The sequence below is a fragment of the Sus scrofa genome, chromosome 8 (assembly GCF_054392235.1).
Source record: "Sus scrofa isolate SSC_HxYL_T2T_F1_AM1 chromosome 8, Sscrofa_HxYL_maternal_Yorkshire_Landrace_v2.0, whole genome shotgun sequence".
In the NCBI taxonomy this organism is placed as follows: domain Eukaryota; kingdom Metazoa; phylum Chordata; class Mammalia; order Artiodactyla; family Suidae; genus Sus; species Sus scrofa.
The window spans coordinates 78,237,510-78,257,940 of record NC_139390.1 but is presented as its reverse complement, the minus strand read 5'-3'; the positions used below and the strand labels follow the sequence as shown (position 1 = coordinate 78,257,940).

Sequence of the window (20,431 nt, the reverse complement as noted above, 5' to 3'; positions counted from 1 at the left end):
TGAAACATAGATCCATGAACAATAATTAAGAAATTGTGGAGTTCCTGTCCTGGTTCAGTGGTTAACGAATTCGACTAGGAACCATGGGGTTGTGGGTTCGATCCCTGGCCTCGCTCAGTGGGTTAAGGATCCGGCGTTGCCGTGAGCTGTGGTGTAGGTCGCAGATGCACCTCAGATCCTGCGTTGCTGTGACTCTGGTGTAGGCCAGCAGCTACAGCTCTGATTAGACCTCTAACCTGGGAACCTCCATGTGCCCTAGAAAAGTCAAAAAGACAAAAAAAAAAAAAAAAGGAAAAGAAATCGTGGTGAAAGGTGAGTGGAATAGAATGCAAGGTCAGGAAACATGGATACACATTTAACACGAGATAAAGGTCCCAGTTCCAGTAATAACTCTAGTCTTTCATTTATTCAATTAATATATTTTTTTTATTTTTAAGCCTATATTGAGCTGTAATTTACATAACGTAAAATTCACCCACTTAAAATGTACAATCCGATGATGGCTCGTAAATCTACTGACTCGTGCAGTTTCGGAACATTACACCTCAGTCAAATCACTCATGCCAGTTTACAGTCAATCCCCTTTCCCAGCCCTAGACAACCTCTGACCTCCTTTTTATCTCTCTAGATTTGCCTTTTCTGGACATTGCGTATAAATGGAATCATACATGTGGTCTTTAGGGCCTGGCTTTCTGTATTATCCTTCATGTATTTCATCCATTTTTTTGAGCAGCCACTTTAGTCCAGGAACTATAAGTAGACCGTTGGTAACCCAAAAAGAGACCTGCGGAGCTCAGGTTTAGTTGGGGAAACAGTTACCCAATGATCATAAACACATTTTCAATGAAGTTTCCAGATGCTCTGGGAAACTGACTTGGAGTGGAGGGAAGGCTTGCCCAAGAAAGTAACATTTGACTGAGACTGAAGAAGAGGTATGAATTAGGCAAAGCAAAGCATTCTGGACAGAGCAGGAGGAGGAAGGAACATGTTACAAGTGAATGAGAACGGATCTGCCTGGAGTTCAGAGAAGGAAGAAGAATAGTCGGCGATGAGGCTGGAGAGAAAGACAGGCTTTTTGAGCCATGTTAAAGGTTTTGGTTTATTTCAAGACCAATGGGAAGCCATTGAATTGTGAATTAGATTGGCGCTGGGTGGGAGCGGAATTGGCACTGTGATGGGCTTGTGTAGAAAGACCCACTCTAGCTGCAGGGTGAATAAACTGGAAGAGTGTCAGTATGGATATAGAAAGGTCAATTAGGAGAATGCTGTGTTAGGTGGGTCCCTTTGGGGTCCCCCCGACATGTAGATGGATCATTCACCAGCATGCAGAGTGAACTGCACAAAGCCACACAGCATGGGTTAAGTAATGGCTTTAATGGGGAAAATAAAAATATGGAAAAAGGAAGGCGCAGACCCTCCAATCTTCCTGTCATCCCACGGAGAGGCAAGCTGAGGACTAGAGCACTGTCTGGTCTCAGTATGGAGAATATACCCAGCTTCTATAGGTTAAGTGCGAAGAAGCTGTCTTGTCGGTGGAGGAATACACGAGCAACTGAACAACAGGCAGGTTGGATTTGGGCTGTTGGAGTGAGGAAGACCCAGGACTTAAACCTTGGGTGCAGCTGCTTCCCTTCACCTAGGAAAAGGGGGAACCCCCAGCCACAGCTAGCTCATTGACCAGGCAACCTAGAATGAACTGCTAAGGTCACAGTCCAACAGCCCTGCTCACTGCATTGAGGGGACTACTGCAGCAGTCCAGGTAAGAGATGGCAAACTTTTTTCTGTAAAGAGCCACTTAGAAAATTGTTTTGGCTTTGCAATCCTCTCTGTCACAACTATTCTGTTCTTGTAGCATGAAAGCAGTGATAACACATAAGCAAATGGATGTGTCTGTGTTCCAATAAAACTGTGTTTACAAAAAGAGGAAGGAGCCCACATTTGAGCAGCGGGCCATCATTTCTGATCCCTGGTCTAGTCAAGAGGTTACGGTAACTGGAATCAGGGAGATGGTGGCGAAGATGAAGTATTTCTGAAATATTTAAAAGATAACAATACCGGAGTTCCCATTGTGGCTCAGTGGGTTAAAAACCTGACAGTTTCCATGAGGCGGGTTTGATCCCTGGCCTTACTCAGTGGGTTGGGGATCTGGAGTTGCTGCAAGCTGCAGGTGCAGCTTGGATCTGGCATGGCTGTGGCTGTGGCTGTAGCTGTGGCATAAGCAAGCATTCATTCCACAGTCCTGAATAAGGACCTATGGTGGGGGGGGCACTCTGCTAGCTCTGGGGACACCACCAGTAAATAAAGCTTTCTGTCCTCAGGGAGCTTACATTAAAAGGGGGATGGGGACACTAAACAAGGGGTACTAAGTGCTAAGAATATTAAAGTAGCCAGAGGGGCAGGAGTAGGATGTGTTATTTTAGAAAGAAGGACCAGCAAAGGCTTCCTGTTGAAGAAATAGTCACCTCTTCTTTTCCAGCTGTGACCGTTTTTGCCCCTTCCACCCAGCATTCCCGTGTTTTGCTCAGTTGGTTCTCCTCTCTCTCAGGCTGTTTAAAGGGCTCTCTGCTCTGGTTGTCATACTGGTGTTTAGCTGCAGTCTCTTCTCACTAGATGCTCTCTCCCTGGCAATCCTATTGGTTCCCTAACTTCAATTACAATCTAAACAAAAGCCCCTTGTTCAACCTCAGTCCCAGATTTCTAACCAGCACCTGCTGGATCTCAGCCAGGTTGTCCTCAAACCCAGTAAAGACAGGAACGCATTTTTCCTGTCTTCTTCCCAAATTCCCACAACTGGGGAAGGACATTACAGTGGGCCCTGCTCTGCAAGCCAGGGACCAGGGACTCTTGCGGGACAGCTTCTTCTTCGCCTCTCCATACCCCATCAATCATCAAGTCCGCCTGCTCATCTCAGCCTCCGTTCCTGCTGTCCTCATCCATCAATCAGCCTTCTCACTAGGACCAAGGACCACTATTAGCATTATTTAATTTTTTTGTTAGGTAAACCATTTACATTTTCAAAAACTATAAGAGGTGTTTATACTGCAGAGTCTTCATCCATCTCCTTGCCACCCAATTCATCTTTTCAGAGGCAACCAAAGCTGGAGTTCCCGTCATGGCTCAGTGGTTAATGAATCCGACTAGGAACCATGAGGTTGCAGGGTTCCATCCCTGGCCTCTCTCAGTGAGTTAAGGATCCGGAGTTGCCGTGAGCTGTGGTGTAGGTCACAGACGTGGCTTGGATCTGGTGTTGCTGTGGCTCAGGTGTAGGCCAGCAGCAATAGCTCCGATTGGACCCCTAGCCTGGGAACCTCCATATGCCTCGGGTGCCACCTTAGAAAAGACAAAAAACAAAAACAGAGGCAACCACTGCTATTCATTTTTAAAATGTATCTTTCCAGGAATATTGTATATGAATGTGGGTAATTATATATTCAGGCCCTCCTTTTTTCCCAAATTGTAGAATACCATGTACTGTGCTCTAAATTGTGTTTGTATCATTTACTTTTAAGATCTTTCTTTTCTGTACCTGAAGAGCTTGAGTGTTCCCACTGCATAGCTGAATAGTATTCCTTTGTATGAATGCAACTATTTAAGCAAACTGAGGTTTGTTTCGAATCATTTGTTATAAAAAATGCTGGAACAGGTAACCTTGCAGGCCACTAATTTTGCCAAATCATTTACAAGATCAATTCCTAGAAACAGCATTGCTAGATCCAAGGACAACTATGATTTTGATAGACACAATGGTTTGTTTTTATTTTTATTAAAGTTATACAAGCATATAAATAGAAGAATCAAATAATTCTACAAAGTTTCTACTAAGAATTCTAAAACAAAACGAAACAGAAACACCCAAAGCTACTTGGATATCATTCTCAGAGGCACTTTTAGCCTGTTTTTTTTTTTTTTTTTCCCACTACTACCCCACGGCTCTAAGTGACAAACAAGCTGTTTCGTGAGTTTTCAGTTTTGATAACCACTGACTCTCCACTGGGAAGAACGAGGATTTAGCTTTCTCTGCTACCCTGCCTTCATTGCACACTTGTAGTCAGCCTTTTGCGCATCTTCTCCAAGAGTCCTCGGGCCGCACGCCGGGGTGAGCTTTCCAGCGTGTCACGCTGGTTGTGACGCCCCACGCCGCGTGGAGCCGCCAGGTCCCGGAAGCTAGCCAGCCAGGGGCGTTCCCTCTCCATCCTCCGCCCCCTACGCTTTTCGAACGTTCCGGCCTCTTAGGCTGGGTCAGAAAGGGGCGGGACTCCGTACTCCTGGCGCGGTTTCCCTGCCGGATCGAAAAGCCAAGCGCACCAAGTGTCGCGGGAGCAGGCCCGCAGCAGCACCTTGGTCCCCTGCTCCCGCGACATGGCTTTCAACTTTGCGGCTCCCTCGGGCAGCTCAGGTACAGCTGCAGCCACCGCAGCCCCCGCGGGTGAGTCATTCCCCCCAGACCTTCTCCCGGGGAAAAGGGGAGGCCTTGGGTCCGAGACTCTTGAGCTTGGGGGAACCTGGGGTCTCCTGCCCGCGCGCAGATTTTAGGGGCTTTGGAAAAGGCAGGCGGCGGCCGAGCGGGCCGAGACGGCTCCTGAGGAGGCCACGCGGGGGATAGAGGCCCAGCTGGGAGCTCGCGTGCATCGGGTGGGTCCCCGCATGGCCCACCCCTTCTAGCGCTCGCTTCCCGCCACCGGGGAGACGGATTCCAAGAGGCTGGAGGCGGCTCCTCGCTCCCTTTGCCGGGCCCGCCCTCTCATCCCCTCCCCTTCCCGGGCTCCGGGACCGGCGGGCGCGCTCGGGTGCTTCCCGCTGCTGGGCGGCGAGGGTAGCGCTGGAGAACCTCCGGGCTGCTCTGCGGCTCCCTCGGCCCTGGCCCCTCTGGCTCTTGCTGCGGGACTGCACGTACCTGCTCCTTCTCCTGCCCCGCCTCCTCCGCTTTCTTAATTCGTTTGGAGCCAAGTCAGGGTTTGTCTTTGTTCACTCTGTGAAACCTCCTGCTGACTCTTCTAATCCTTATCTTGCTTTCTTTTCTTTTTCTTCTTCCTTCTTTCCCCTCTCCCCTTTTAAAATTTTCTTTGCCTACACGCCTATCAGGATTTGGTGGGCTTGAGACTGCCAACTCCACCGCCAGTGGGTTTAATTTTGGGGGTTTCGGATTAACTGCTAATCCTGCAGTGAACTTTAATATTGGGAATTTCGGTGTTTCTACTACTTCGGCGACTCCTTTCAATTTTGGTAACAGTCTGGCAAGTGCAGGTAGATATGCGGGCCGTCTGTGTAACGAATGTTGGGAGCTGGAGTCCAAGAATATTTTGTAGTTGCTAGAGTTTGGGAAAGAACAGTGACTTGTCTAATAAGGAAAGGAAATTAGTTTCCTAATGTCGATTTAAAAACATTTGTATCAAGTTTTGACTCTTAAAAAGATTTGATTTTGAGAAACCTTTCAAGTTATTATCTTCGTCTGTTAAATTTGCATTTAATTGAACAGACTGTACCTTCCAAGTGATAAGAATTTGGAGTACGTTATTATTGGGAATAGAATACATCTTCCAAATTATTAGATATCTCTTTTAAAGTATAAGATCAACAGTCAGACCCATTTTCCTGAAATTCTTGGACTTCTGCGGTCGTTTTTTTCTCCACTTTTCCTGCACCTTTCATTGGAATTTCATTTGATTGTCTTTGTGTTTCCTGAGAGAAACAAGTCTTATACGAACAGCAGCAACCTGTCTTGTTTTTTAACCTGTGTAACAATAATTATTTTTTTGGTCAACTAAGCAGATGAGGATACATTTCTATAAGATAATGTAATTATTGAAAGAACCTCCAAGTCTTAAGTGGATTTTTTGAGAAGTGATCAGAGAGTATCTTAATTTGTCAGATAACATTGAGTTCTAAAAGGTAGGCTAGACATCTTTGCACTCAAAAAGCTAATTATGAAGATTTTGGTAACTATATGGATTGTTTGAAGCTCATTGCAAATTGTGCAAAATACAAACTATTCTCTGTGTGTGTATATTTATTTATATACATAAATTTAAAACAGGTATGTGTACCTCGCCTACAGTGACCCTATAGAAAAAGTCTTGTTCCTCAGCTGCTCGTATATGAATTTATTGTCCATATTCTCTTACATTCCACTGTGTATGCCCATGCCAATTATATGCATTTGGTAAACATGTCTTTTCCATGAGACTTATTTGAGAAATTTGGCATTTTGTGCAATCACTTTTTTTTTTTTTTGCAATTTGCATTCAATTTGAAAAAGTTTTGAAGGATACTTGAAAATTCCAAAGATGAAATAATCCATTATCATTAAGGTATATTTAAAATGATCACACATCACTGTTGTTTGGTATGTTTACTTTCCCCTCTTTGCTTAAAATTGGCACTGGGTAAAAGAGAAACATTGTTTTGAAATTTATGTTTCCAAACAAACCTACCCAGCTCTTGATTCAACAATAAATAAACCTTTGGTATTTGCTTGATTTCATGTTCATTTGGAGTTATTACTGTTCAGTTCTGAGTTGCGATAATATAACTGTGTTTTAACGACTTTTATGTACATTAACTTAGTCTTCAGCAATAGGACTGATAGACATTCTTGTTTACTTTTTTTTATCCTTGCAGATCCATTATTACTAATAAACATTTTTCGTATTAGGAGTATGTTAGGATAGTTACTAATGTTTTTATTGCATAGCCAATTCAGAATATATCTTAGTTTTTCTATGAAATTTATAAGTAATGAAAAAGATTAGGAACAATGTTCAGTATGTTAGGTGGTACTTATCAAATTGTTTACAATTTGTAGTATTGCAGTAGAACCTACAAGTAGTAGAATATTTGGTTGTGCCTGCATGCAACATGTAGTCTATTCTTGAATAATTTTCTAAGACAGAATTATGTGATTACCACCAATGGGTTGAGTCTTCATTTTCCTTCTTATATTTTGTGTTACAATATTGACAAATCTGTCTCTTATGCCAGAAATACATGAGATTAAAGGTTAGAATCCCAGAAGTCTGTGGCATAACTCAGGGAGCACTAATGGTTCAAACATTTGTCTTTAAAGTTTACCACTGGCACCACATTGGTAGTCAGGTGATGGCTGATAGTAAGGGGGAAAACCCCCACAATTTTAGATTGATTAGCATTTTATTCCATTCATGTTGTTAGATATGGTTAAAATTAATTTTGTCCCTAGATTATGTAAAAATGAAACTGGTGTATTGGCCACCGTTACTCAACTGTGGTGCAGAGCCTTGTGATAGCTCTCTTCTCCTTCCCGCATCTGCCTCCTCCTTGTGTTTTTCTCCCCTTATCTCTTCCTTCAAGAAACACATTCTTGTATAAAAATCAGCATATTGGTATGTTTCATTTTAAAAGTTGCTTAGTCTTGATGGAGACTAAGGAGAAATATAAGCTAAAGTAGAATATAAATGAATTTGCACCAAATAAGGTTGCAAACTGGCATCACAGCCTGCTGATACGATGTCACACCTTTCTAAAAATATTTGAATTCGTTGCAAAAAACCAATTGAATTAGGGTTTAAAATTGTGTAAATTTCACGTGGAAAATCTAGATCTTCTATTTCTCTTGGAGGAAAATGGGAATGTATAACACTACTAAACTACCATTCTTGCAGCAGCAGTCTGCTGGAATATGGGCACTGCTGCCATTTTTAAAAACTGTTTACATTGATCAGTTCCACCACTCAGTAAACACCTAGTCTGCTTCACTCATTAATGTCATCAGCCTATATCTTGTAGGCATTTGAATCTGCAACCCCCTACTCTAGAAATACATACATAGTCACTTTAGAGTTTGGTCAACAATATGGCAATAGGCTTAACACGTGTTTTCTCAGCTGTAACTTAATCATCCCTTTAGCTGAAAGACATATATTGCATTGTGGTATTTCTACTTTAAATACTTAGTCTCTCATTTCTTGTAACATTTTGACTTCTCGATTAGTAGTATCATTTAAAAAAAATTGAAGTTAAAAGTAGAGAAAGGAAAAATTAAACCAATATATTTTGTTTTCATATGGCACACTTACTTATGTAATTTGAAAAAGAAATTACCTCACGTATATACAAAAGATTCTTCCTATTTTATTTGTCCTTTGTAATTAGGTGGGTTTGGAGGATTTGGGACAACATCTACAACAGCAGGCTCTGCATTCAGCTTTTCAGCTCCAGCTAACACTGGCACTACTGGTAAGAGGACATCTTCTATTATTTGTAGAAGCAAATGAACTAGAGGTCAGATTTTTTTTTTTTTAACTTAATTTCAATTTTTCGTTCAAAGGACTCTTTGGTAGTACTCAGAACAAAGGTTTTGGATTTGGTACTGGTTTTGGCACAACAACTGGAACTAGTACTGGTTTAGGTACTGGTTTGGGAACTGGACTTGGATTTGGAGGATTTAATACACAGCAGCAGCAGCAACAACAACAAACTAGTAAGTATAAGAGGTTTTTGTTTTCAAACATAAAACAATGACAATATAAAGTGCACTGCTCAAAACACTTTAGTGGATTTTTTTTTTTTTTTTTTGAGGAATTGTTAACTATTATATTCCATAGGATTCCACATCTTGTGTTTATATATGATGATAGCAGCTGGGGAGAAGGCAGGCTGGCATGATTATGATTCTAAGGCCTTTATGTTTAGAATCATTCCATTACAATTATTTTGTCCTAGTTGCTAAAAATAACATGAGTATAGAAAACCATACAAAAGTACAGGTTCGTGAATTATAAGGTGAACACCTTGTACCACTGCCCATGTCAGGAGGTAGACCCTGGCCAGCCACCTTGGTCACCCCCCCCCATTCCCTTCCTTGTCACTTCCCGGTCAAAGGAATTAGAGTTTTGCATTTATGTTGATTACTTCCTTTCTTTATTGTTTTGTCACTCTAGTGTATAAACAGTAATGTTTAGTGCTATTTGTTTTAAATCTCTGTGAGTTACTCTTTTAGCCCTCTTTTTTATTTTTTAATTTGTCGAAGGATCAGCTCGAACTCGGATCTCACACTGTGTCGGTTTCTTGCGAATCCCTGAGCTGCAGCATGAACTCCCACTTCTCTTCTCGCCTGTGCTCTGGATCTTGTTCCTCCTACCTTCTGGGAACCCTTGTACTGTTGATTATTCTTCCCAGCAAACTCCCACCCCAGGCCACCCCCAGCCCCCCACTAAAAAAGTCTTCAGCTTCTCTACCCACAGATTCTTCTCATCCACATTTAAACAGTCTGAAGTTTCTTTTTTCTTAAAATAGTAACAACAAAATAAATCTGCTTTAATTTTACATCTTACTTTAGTTATCATTGCTATCACGTCTTCTCCCCTTCTTAAACTCTTTGAAATAGGTGCAGACGAATGGGATCTTCTGCTATCTTCTGTTTCCTCTTTGCTCACACTAATCTGGTTTCTGCTTTCTTTACCCAATCCAATATGAAGGTCATTAATCATCTCAAATCTAATCAACATTTTCTGTTCTTTAGTTGTGAAAAATTCTAACACACAAAGAGAATAGAAAACCCCATATTTTACCAAATAGATTCAACAAAAGTCACATTTGTTTTATTGATCTCCTTTTCTTCCTTTTTTTTTTTTTTGAATTGCTAAGTACTTTAAAACAAATCTCCAACATGTCATTTTACCCTATTCTTACTGCTTTACGTGCTTCTCTCTTTAAAACATGGAGTCATTCCAACTCACAGGTAGGTAATTCCTTGATATCATCTAATACCCAGGCCTTAATCAAATTTCCCAATATATCTCAGTAAAGTTTTCTTCAGTTGTTTTGTTTGAATGATGATCCAAACAAGATCCACACATTCACTTGTTATGTCACTGAAGTTTCTTTTTAGTGTAGACAGTTTCCTATTCTGTTTCTTTCTTTTTTTCCCCTCCCTGCTCATGAATTGTTGTAGATACTGGGCCAGTTGTCCTGTGAAATACCTCCCATTCTGGGTTTGTTTTCTTTGTAGATTCGTTTAACTTCATCCCCTAGTTTGACTTTTTAGCATGAATACTTTGCAGGTGGTGCTGTGTGCTTCATATAGCGTCGTATTAAGAGACTTTGTTTTAGAGATGCTAAGGTTGATCACTGGGTTCAGGTGGTAAGAGCCAGTCTGTCTTGTAAAGTTCCCCACCAGTCTCTAACTTAATGGTTTCATTCATTGATGGTCATTGCCTTAATCAGGTTTTTTTGGCCACACCTGTGGCACATGGAAGTTTCCAAGCCAGGGATCATATCTGAGCCGTAGGCTGTGACCCACACTGCTGCTGTGGCAACACTGAATCCTTAGCCCACTGCACCCGGCCATGGGTTGAACCCATGCCACCACAGAGACATCCACCAGATCTTTAACTCAGTTATTTTATTAGGAGTGCAAAATGGTTATTTCCTAATTCTGCTGTCTCTTCCACACTGAAATTCTTCTGTAAATGGAGTTTTTCTTCATTCCCTCAAGATTGCTTGGTCACTCTGAAATATAGTTTGTATAGGAAAGGCATGATAAATTGTTTCTTTTTATTTGACAATTTTTGTAAGAAGTTGTTGGTGGCCTGGTTATTTCTAATGGTGTCTAAGGAGTTGAGATTTTCTAAATTTTTAATATTTACTTTTAAAAACTATCATTTTGGGAGTTCCTGTTGTAGCCCAGTGGGTTAAGGATCCTGCATTGTCACCACTGTGACTTTGGTTACAGCTATGACGTGGGTTCAGTCCCTGGCCCGGCAACTTCCTCATGCTTTGGGCTTGGCAAAAAAAAAAAAAAAAAAAAATACCATTTTGAATGCATGAGCTTTAATAAGTTGAATGTGTTTGAATTGGTTACATTTTATTCTTTTTGATCCTCAAATTGTCATATTTTTGGCCACTGTGAACCCTTAACTTCAATAGTAGCCTGATCTTTTTTTTTTCCCTAGTCTGTTGTTTAGTATCCTTGTTGCCTTTTCTTTTTTTGGCTACCCTGTGATGTATGGAATTCTGGGGCCAGGGATAAGATCCCAGCCACAGCCTTGATCCAAGCCACAGCCGTGGCAACGCTGGATCTTTAACTCACTTTGCTGGGCTGTGGATGGAACCTGCACCCCAACACTCCCAAGAGGCCGCCAATCCTGTTTCACCACAGCAGGAGCTCCTTATCCTTGTTGCTTTTGCCAGCTCATCTTCCCTTCCTCTTTGCCACAGAGATTTTGCACATGCTGTGTTTCTTTGCTGCTACTCCTTGACCTGGCTTACTTCTGTTTTAGACTTTAACTGAAGTTCTAATGGGACAGCCTTTTCTTTTCTTTTTTTTTTTTTTTTAATGATTTTTATTTTTTCCATCATAGCTGGTTTATAGTGTTCTGTCAATTTTCTGTTGTACAGCAAAGTGACCCAGTCACACATACATATATATATTCTTTTTCTCACATCATGGGACAGCCTTCTCTAGACCCTTCTGCCCCAGGCTTGATTAGCTCCTTCATTTAGGACTCTCACAGACTCTACTTCTCTGAGGCTCTTATCATAGCTATTAATATTTGTTTGATGTGCTCAGTTTGTTTAAAGAACCAGTCTTGTTTACCATAATATCCTTAGTGTTTACCTCTGTGTTGGACACTTAGTACTCAGTAAATGTTTGTTGAATGAATGCTCAGTGAATGAATGCATGAAAGTATGTATTATGTATGTATGTATGTATGGTATAAAACCAGGAGAGACTGTATGGTCAGGAAATTTCAGGGAAAAGAGTTTTTCACCGAAGATACATATTCAGTAAAAGTTGAAGATTTTCTTTGGGGGCTGAAGGGGGGCCCTAAAAAGGTACAAAGGTATGTGAAGTCTAATATGCTAATGCTTTAAAAGAGTCTATTGGATTTTGTTAGTTGAGTTTCTCAAATGCCTTCCAGCTAGTGAGCTCTGAGTTAGGCTAGTGTGGTTGGAATCCAGAGTGAAGTGTAAAGGGGGAAGATGAATGTAAATTAGTATAGATAATAGTTTATCTCATTTAAAAATTGAGGAAGATGAAGCCTAGGAATTTCTTGACCAAGGCTACAAAGTGAGCTTATAGTAACCAGGATTCAAGTCTTCTGACTTCTAGTCTAATTCTTTACTGTTTTCATATATACCCCTTTGGGAGTTAATAATATTCATGTGTGGAGGGTAATGGCAGCCCCTCTCTAGCTCTGAAGAAGCCCCAGTGACCTCGTGGTACTTGTAGCCTTTAGAGCTGAAAGAAAACTTAAATATCATCTGATATAGTGGTCCTAAAACTCGGGTCATTTTGGTATTCATGATTTTTCTTTTATTTACTTAACATTTGTATTGTTAAAGAATTTTCTTTAAATCAGTTTACTTTTTTAAACATTAAATATGTTTACTTTTAAAGAAAAATTCAAACTACTGCTGTTAAGTGGAAAACCAGTATCACTTGCTATAAAGAAAGGGTAATTGAAATTAAGTCCATAGAAAATATAATAATAGTGTTAATAACTTTTGGCTACGTATCTTTGTTTTGAGCTCTGAGCCTTAGATCTCTTCTCCCCTTTGTTAAAAAGTGAGATGAGCAGATGATATGAGGCATTAAAGGCATATAGCACCAAACAGACTTTTAAAAGAATATATAATCAGATAACTAAGAGAAGTTTTTATATATGATTTAGCCCATTTAGTGACACAGCTGTTGCTTGATAGCTGTGATTTCATTTGCCAGAGTTACTTTCTTATCTTGCACTTTGGAAAGATATGATATAATAACTTAGCTCTTCTTTCTATTGGAGAAATTGTAACACAGAGAGGATAAGTGATTGTCCAAAGTTACACAACCAGCTAAAGCTTTAGGTTAGAATTTGTCCGTTTGTTTTTTTGTTTGTTTTTTTCTTGTTTTTTGTTTTTTGCTATGTATTTCTTTGTAATAAGAAAGGAAATTTTTTATAGTGGCATTTTTTTTAACTCAGTGAATTTTATTACAATTATAGTTTATATGACAATCATCACAACCCAGTTTTATAGCATTTCCATCCCAAACCCCCAGCCCATTCCCCCATCCCCCCATCCTGTCTCCTTTGGAAACCATAAGTTTTTCAAAGTCTGTGAGTCAGTATCTGTTCTGCAAAGAAGTTCATTGTATCCTTTTTTTAGATTCTGCATGTAAGAGATAGCATATGATGTTGGTGTCTCACTGTCTCACTAACTTCACTTAGCATGATAACTTCTAGGTCCATCCATGTTGCTGCAAATGGCATTATTTCATTCCTTTTTATAGCTGAGTAATATTCCATCGTGTATAGGTACCACATCTTTACCCACTCCTCTGTTGACAGACATTTAGGTTGCTTCCATGTCTGGGCTGTTGTACATAGTGCTGCAATGAATATCGGGATGCATGTATCTTTTCAAGTCATGGTTTTCTCTGGATAGATGCCCAGGAGTGGGATTGCCGGATCAAATGGTAATTCTGCTTTTAGTTTTTTGAGGAATGAGGAATCTCCATACTGTTTTAGTGTTTCGAGGATGAGGAATCTCTATACTCTTTTCCATAGTGGGTACACCAAATTACATTCTCACCAACAGTGTAATAGGGTTCCCTTTTCTCACCACCCTCTCCAGCACTTATTGTTTGTAGATTTTTTAATGGTGGCCATTCTGCCTGGTGTAAGGTGGTACCTCACATTTGGTTTTGATTTGCGTTTCTCTAATAAATAGTGATGCTGAATATCTTTTTTTTTTTTTTTTGCCATCTGTATGTCTTCATTGGAGAATTGTCTGTTTAGATCGTCTGCCCAATTTTTTTTTTTTTTGGTCTTTTTGCCATTTCTTGGGCCGCTCCTGTGGCATACGGAGGTTCCCAGGCTAGGGGTCGAATCGGAGCTGTAGCCTCCAGCCTATGCCACAGCAATGTGGGATCCCAGCTGCATCTGCAACCTACACCACAGCTCACAGTGACGCTGGAGCCTTAACCCACTGAGCAAGGGCAGGGACCGAACCCACAACCTCAGGGTTCCTAGTCGGATTCGTTAACCACTGAGCCACGACGGGAAGTCCCCATTTTTTTGATGGGGTTGTTTGGGTTTTTGGTATTGAGCTGCAAGAGGTGTTTATAAATTTTGGAGATTGATCCCTTATCAGGCACTTCGTTTGCAAATATTTTCTCCCATTCTTTGTGTTGTCTTTTTGTTTCCTTTGCTGTGCAAAAACTTTTAATTTTGCTTAGGTCCCATTTCTTTATTTTTGTTTTTATTGTCATTACTCTAGGAGGTGGATCTAAGAAGGTAATTGATTGCTGTGGTTTGTTTTTTATGTCAGAGAGTATTCAGCCTATGTTTTCCTCTAAGGGTTGTATAGTATTGATGTTATAATGAGGTCTTTAATCCATTTTGAGTTTGTTTTTGTGTATGGTATTAGGAAGTGTTCTAATTTCATTCTTTCACATGTAGCTGTGCAGTTTTCCTGACACTGCTTGTTGAGGGGGCTGTCTTTTCTCCATTGTATATTCTTGCCTCCTTCGTCATAGATCAGTTGACTGTAGGTGAGTGGGTTTAATTTTGGGCTTTCTGTCTGGTTTGCTGATAAATATTTCTGTTTTTTGTGCCAGTACCATGTGATTTTGATGACTATAGCTTTGTAGTGTAGTCTGAAATCAGGGAGCCTGATTCCTCCAGCTCCATTTTTCTTTCTTAGGATGGCTCTGGCTATTCTGGGTCTTTTGTGCCTCCAAACAAATTTTAAAATATTTTGTTCTAGTTCTATGAAAAATACTATCAGTAATTTGATAGGGATTGCATTGAATCTGTAGATTGCCTTGGGTAGTTAAGTCATTTTTGACAATATTGATTCTTCCAATCCAAGATCATGGTATGTCTTTTCATCTGTTTGTGTCATCTTTGATTTCTTTCATCGGAGTCTTATAGTTTTCAGAGGACAGGTCTTTTGTCTCTTTAGGTAGGTTTATTCCTAGATATTTTATTCTTTTTGATGTGTTGGTAAATGGGATTGTTTCCCTAATTTCTCTTTCTGCTCTTTTGTTGTTAGCATATAGAACTGCAGTCAATTTCTGTGTATTAATTTTGTATCCTGCAATTTTTGTCTGATACGAGTATTGTTACTCCAGCTTTCTTTTGATTCCCGTTTGCATGGAATATTTTCTTCTATCCTCTCACTTTCAATTTTTTATGGTCTCTCTTTTTTTTTTTTTTTTTGTCTTTTTGCCATTTCTTGGGCTGCTCCTGCGGCATATGGAGGTTCCCAGGCTAGGGGTCCATTTGCAGCTGTAGCCACCAGCCTACGCCAGAGCCACAGCAACGCAGGATCCGAGCCACGTCTGCAACCTACACCACAGCTCACAGCAATGCTGGATCGTTAACCCACTGAGCAAGGCCAGAGATCGAACCCGTGACCTCATGATTCCTAGTCGATTCATTAACCACTGAGCCACAACGGGAACTCCGATATACATGTTCTTATTGCCGTTGCATTAAATGTTTTGGCTTTCTTTTTGTTGGTCTTTTTTCTTCCCTTCTTGTTCTCTTCTCTTGTGGTTGGATTGCTTTTTGTTGTAGTTGGATTGCTTTTTTTATTTGTGTGTATATCTGTTGTAGATTTTTGGTTTCCAGTTACCCTGAAGTTTTGATATGGGAGTCTATAGGTAATCAAGATTATTTTAAGTTGTTGGTCTCTTAATTGCAAGTGCATCTCCAGAGTCCTGCATTTGTATCTTCCTCTTTTCACAGTTTCTGATTTTGGTGGCATATTTGTGTGTAGATGATTTCCTCCCTTTACTGTATGTGTGCCTTTACTGGTGAGCTTTGTCCATTTGTAATTTTTTTTTCCTAGTTGTTGCCTTTTCTTTTCCACTTAGAGAAGTTCCTCTAGTATTTGTTGTAAAGCTGGTTTAGTGGTGTTGACTTCTCTTCACTTTTGCTTGTCTGTAAAGCTTTTGATTTCTTCTTCAAATCTCAGTGAGAGCCTTGCTGGGTAGAGTAATCTTGGAGGTTTTTTCCTTTCATCACTTGAAGTATATCCTGCCACTCCCTTCTGGCCTGCCAAGTTTCTGCTGAAAAATCTGCCAATGACATTATCACGGTTCCCTTGTATGTTATTTGATTCTTTTCCCTAGCTGCTTTCAATATTTTTTCTTTAATTTTGGTCAGTTTGATTAATATGTGTCTTAGGGTTTTCCTCTTTGGGTTTATTTTATATGGTACTCTTGCTTCCCTGATTTGAGGGAGTATTTCCCTTGTTAGGGAAGTATTCAGCTATTATGTCTTCAGACATCTTCTCTGGCCCTTTCTTTTCTCCTTCTGGCACTCCTGTAATATGGATGTTGGTGTGTTAACCTTGTCCCAGAGTTCTCTTAGACTGTCTTCTGCAACTTCACAAGCTTTACCTTTTCTTTGGTATGGATCGAATATTATGGCTCTAATTTATATTCTGGTAGTGGAATTAATTTTATTAAGATAATATTAGAAAAGTAAGTTTAATATTATAAACATTAGCATATTAGTTTCCTATTATTGCCTTAACAAAGTGTCACAAATCTAGTAACTTAAAATATATTATTTTATAGTTCTGGAGATGAGAAATCCAGAAATTTAAGTTTCACTGAGCTAAAATTAAGTTGTTGAATGGATGGACCTAGAGGTTATCATACTAAGTGAAGTTAAATCAACCAGAAAAAGACAAGTATCATATCATAACCACTTACATGTGGGATCTAAGTTAAAGATGATACAAAACTTATTTAGAAAACAGAAACATGAAAATGTTTTGAAATCAAACTTACCAAAGAGGAAACATGGGGTGGGGGGGTGATAAATTAGGAGATTGGAATTAATATATGCACACTATTATATGTTAAACAGATAACAAAGGACCTACTGTATAGGACAGGGGAATTTACTCAGTATTCTATAATAACCTAGGGAAAAGAATCTGAAAAAGAATGGTGTGTGTGTATATGTGTATAACTGATTCACATTGCTGTACACCTGAAACTTAACATAATGTGTTAAATCAACTGTACTCTAATAAAAGTTTTAAAAAAATGAAGTAAAATTAAGGTGTTGACAGGATTGTTACTTCTTAAGGTTCTAGGGAAGAATCCATTTCCCTGCTTTGTCCATCTTGTAGAATCGGTGCATTTCTTGGCTCATAGCTCCTTCTTCCATCTTCGAATTCAGCAGCATAGCATCTTTGGATCTCACTTTGACTTTGTCCCCCCTCTTCCCTTTTAAGAACGCTCATGTTAGATGATATCAGTTTAATCACATCTGCAAAATTCCTTTTGCTGTCTAAGGTAACATGTTTATAGGTTGTGAGGGTTAAGATGTGGACCTTCCGAGTGGGTGAATGGGGTTATTCTGCCTACCATATCTAGAATCTGAATTGATTGATCCTTTTTTTTTCAGAAACTAATTTTGGGGTACATTTTTAGCATTAGGTGGTCTCTTCAGTCAGCCTACACAAGCTCCTACCCAGTCCAATCAACTGATAAATACTGCAAGTGCTCTTTCTGCTCCAACACTACTGGGAGATGAGAGAGATGCTATTTTGGCGAAATGGAATCAACTACAGGCCTTTTGGGGAACAGGAAAAGGATATTTCAACAATAACATTCCACCAGTGGAATTCACGCAAGAAAATCCTTTTTGCCGATTTAAGGTATTATACTGTTTTTGATCTTTTTTTTTTTTTTTTTTGTCTTTTCTAGGTCCGCACCCACAGCATATGGAGGTTCCCAGGCTAGGGGTCAAATCAGAGCTGCAGCCGCTGGCCTACACCACAGCCACAGAAACTCGTGATCCGAGCCATGTCTGCAACGTACACCACAGCTCACAGCAGTGCTGGATCCTTAACCCACTGAGCGAGGCCAGGGATTGAACCCACAACCTCATGGTTCCTAGTTGGATTCGCTAACCACTGCGCCATGACGGGAACTCCTGTTTTTGATCTTAATCTGAAGAGCGTATGAGAGAATATGATGTTTGGATTAAAATAATACCAAGAAGAACAGTTGCTTGGAAGACTTTGTGTTGTGGCTCAGCAGGTTAAGCACCCGGCTAGTATCCATGAGGATGTGGGTTAGATCCCTGGCCTTGCTCAGTGGGTTAAGGATCCAGTGTTGCTGCAATCCGTGATGTAGGTTGCAGAGGTGGCTCGGATCCCACGTTTCTGTGGTGGTGGTGTAGGCCGGCACCTGCAGCTCTGATTCAGCCCCTAGCCTGGAAACTTCCATATGCCGCACGTGTGGCCCTAAAAAGAAAAACAAACTATTGCTTGGTTTTTTAGGACTCTTTGAAATGTTATGGCATAATAATACTTGTTTTAAAAGTACAGAAATTATAAAATATGAGTGATTTCTTACATATGTGATTGAGATGAATATGACTGAAGGAAGGTGTGCTAGGAATGTAATTTATAACAGGGAAAAAAATGTTAACAGAGGGGAAATGATCTCCTTGTTACATATAAAAAGGGAGACCCAAAGCTAGAATTTAGTAGTTTTCATCTAATACTGTCCAGGAAAGTACACTGTAACCAGCAGATAGAGGAAACTTTCTGCTTGGCATGTATAATCCTATCATTGCCATTAGCTGGATGCCAAAGCCGTTACAATATACTCCATTTTCTGATTCCATGTGCCTGCCAAACAATTTGCTCTGTGAATCTGATTTCTCAGAGGTTCTGTTCATCAGCCAGTGAGACTATTTAGGTCAACTTGATAATGTATTTTTCATAAAAAAGTAACATATTGCAATCCAGTTTATACGTCAACATCTTTTAGTTTTGTTGCCTGTTCCAGTCCCTTAAACCTGATCAGTGTGTACCTAAGTTTGTGTTTGGAGTTGCAAAACTAAGGATCAGATCCTTGAATGTGGTTAAATAGCAGAAAGTGACCAGCATATCTTGTTAGAGTATCTCTTTATCTCATCACTCTAACAAAATGAAAGTATATCTTTTGAGTGTGAATAAATGAAATTTTAATACTAGTGACTATGAGGTATACAGTAGACATAGGTTGAATATAACAATTTTTTAATTGGCATATTAACACACATAGGATAAAATATATAAAGAACTAATCTAGAGTAAATTTAAATTCTTTTAAAAATGCATTATAAGTGGTGACAAAAGAGAAAGGCTTCTGTCTAAAAATGTAATAGTAATTCTTTAGGAAGGCATAGTTTGTCATATTTAATATTATATGAAAACTAACTTATTTCACAAGTTTTGTATTAAATGAAACCAGAAAATAATGTAGACATACTTTATGGCATGTATAAGTTGACACTGTTATTTTAAAAGTATTTATTTAGTAAATTGTTTCTTTATGTATCTTTATAAAAACTTAAGATTCCATGAGTCAAAAGTATAGTGAAATACATTTTGGTCCATGACTTTTGCAGTCATTTTTATGCATTCAGAGTTGTTTTGGCAGTGTGCAGAAACACCTAATAATGATGGATTCCAGAGTTCTGTAGGAGTTCCATTGTGGTGCAGTACCTTAAGGACCTGGCGTTGTCACTTCAAGAGCTTGGGTCATTGCTGTGGCATAGGTTCAACCTCTGGCTCAGGAACTTCCACATGCTGCAGGCATGGTCAAAAAAAAAGTTTTTCAGAGAAAGCTATTCAGTTACTCTGTGGAAGAGGAAGTTTTAGTTTTTATTTTATTTAATTTTTTATTTTTATTTTTATTTTTTGCTTTTTAGGGCTGCAACCGCATCATATGGAAGCTCCCAGGCCAGGGGTCAAATAGGAGCTACAGCTGCTGGCCTACACCACAGCCACAGCAACATGGGATCTGAGCCGTGTCTGTGACCTATACTGCAGCTCAGGGCAATGCCAGATCCTTAACCCATGGGGCGAGGCCAGGGATCAAACGTGCAACCTCATAGTTACTAGTCAGAGTCGTTTCCACTGTGCCACAACAGGAACTCCAAGAAAGAGGAAGTTTTAATTTCACTCTCTTAAGTTTATGTTATTCTTGGATAGAAAAGTTTTTCTATTAGTGTGTGACCTCTTAGGGTACAGAGTGGTAGAAAGAACCATTACATGTTTCCTTCATTATCAGACATTAAGTTGTTTTTCCTGTTGTAGCAGATATTAAGCTATTAATGCTGAACATGTGATTTAAGGTCAATTATTTTGTTATTCCACAGGCAGTAGGTTACAGTTGTATGCCCAATAATAAAGACGAAGATGGCCTAGTGGTTTTAGTTTTCAACAAAAAGGAAACGGATATTCGAAGCCAGCAACAGCAGTTGGTAGAATCATTACATAAAGTTTTGGGAGGAAACCAGACCCTTACTGTAAATGTAGAGGGAATTAAAACATTACCAGATGATCAGTAAGTATACACTAAATATACTATATATTTCTGGGTGCCTTGATTCAAAGAGGCTTGTTGTTTAAAGCACAAATTAAATCTCAAAGCAGAGTGTTATTT

At 39.7% G+C, this 20,431-nt stretch overlaps 1 protein-coding gene across 2 annotated transcripts in view; it reads left to right on the top strand.

The window, feature by feature from the left end:
- The first annotated feature begins 4,306 nt into the window (after positions 1-4,306).
- Positions 4,307-20,431, top strand: part of NUP54 (nucleoporin 54) — a 36,217-nt gene continuing 20,092 nt past the window's right edge. Inside the window, exons 1-6 of one of the 2 annotated variants that reach the window (XM_021101458.2) lie at positions 4,307-4,426; positions 5,083-5,244; positions 8,128-8,211; positions 8,303-8,455; positions 17,420-17,646; positions 20,145-20,332. In XM_021101458.2, the coding sequence (XP_020957117.1) occupies positions 4,360-4,426; positions 5,083-5,244; positions 8,128-8,211; positions 8,303-8,455; positions 17,420-17,646; positions 20,145-20,332 (881 nt within the window). In that variant the 5' untranslated portion in view covers positions 4,307-4,359. The remainder of the gene's footprint in view (positions 4,427-5,082; positions 5,245-8,127; positions 8,212-8,302; positions 8,456-17,419; positions 17,647-20,144; positions 20,333-20,431) is intronic. The other variant, XM_003129118.7, reaches the window with a different exon arrangement.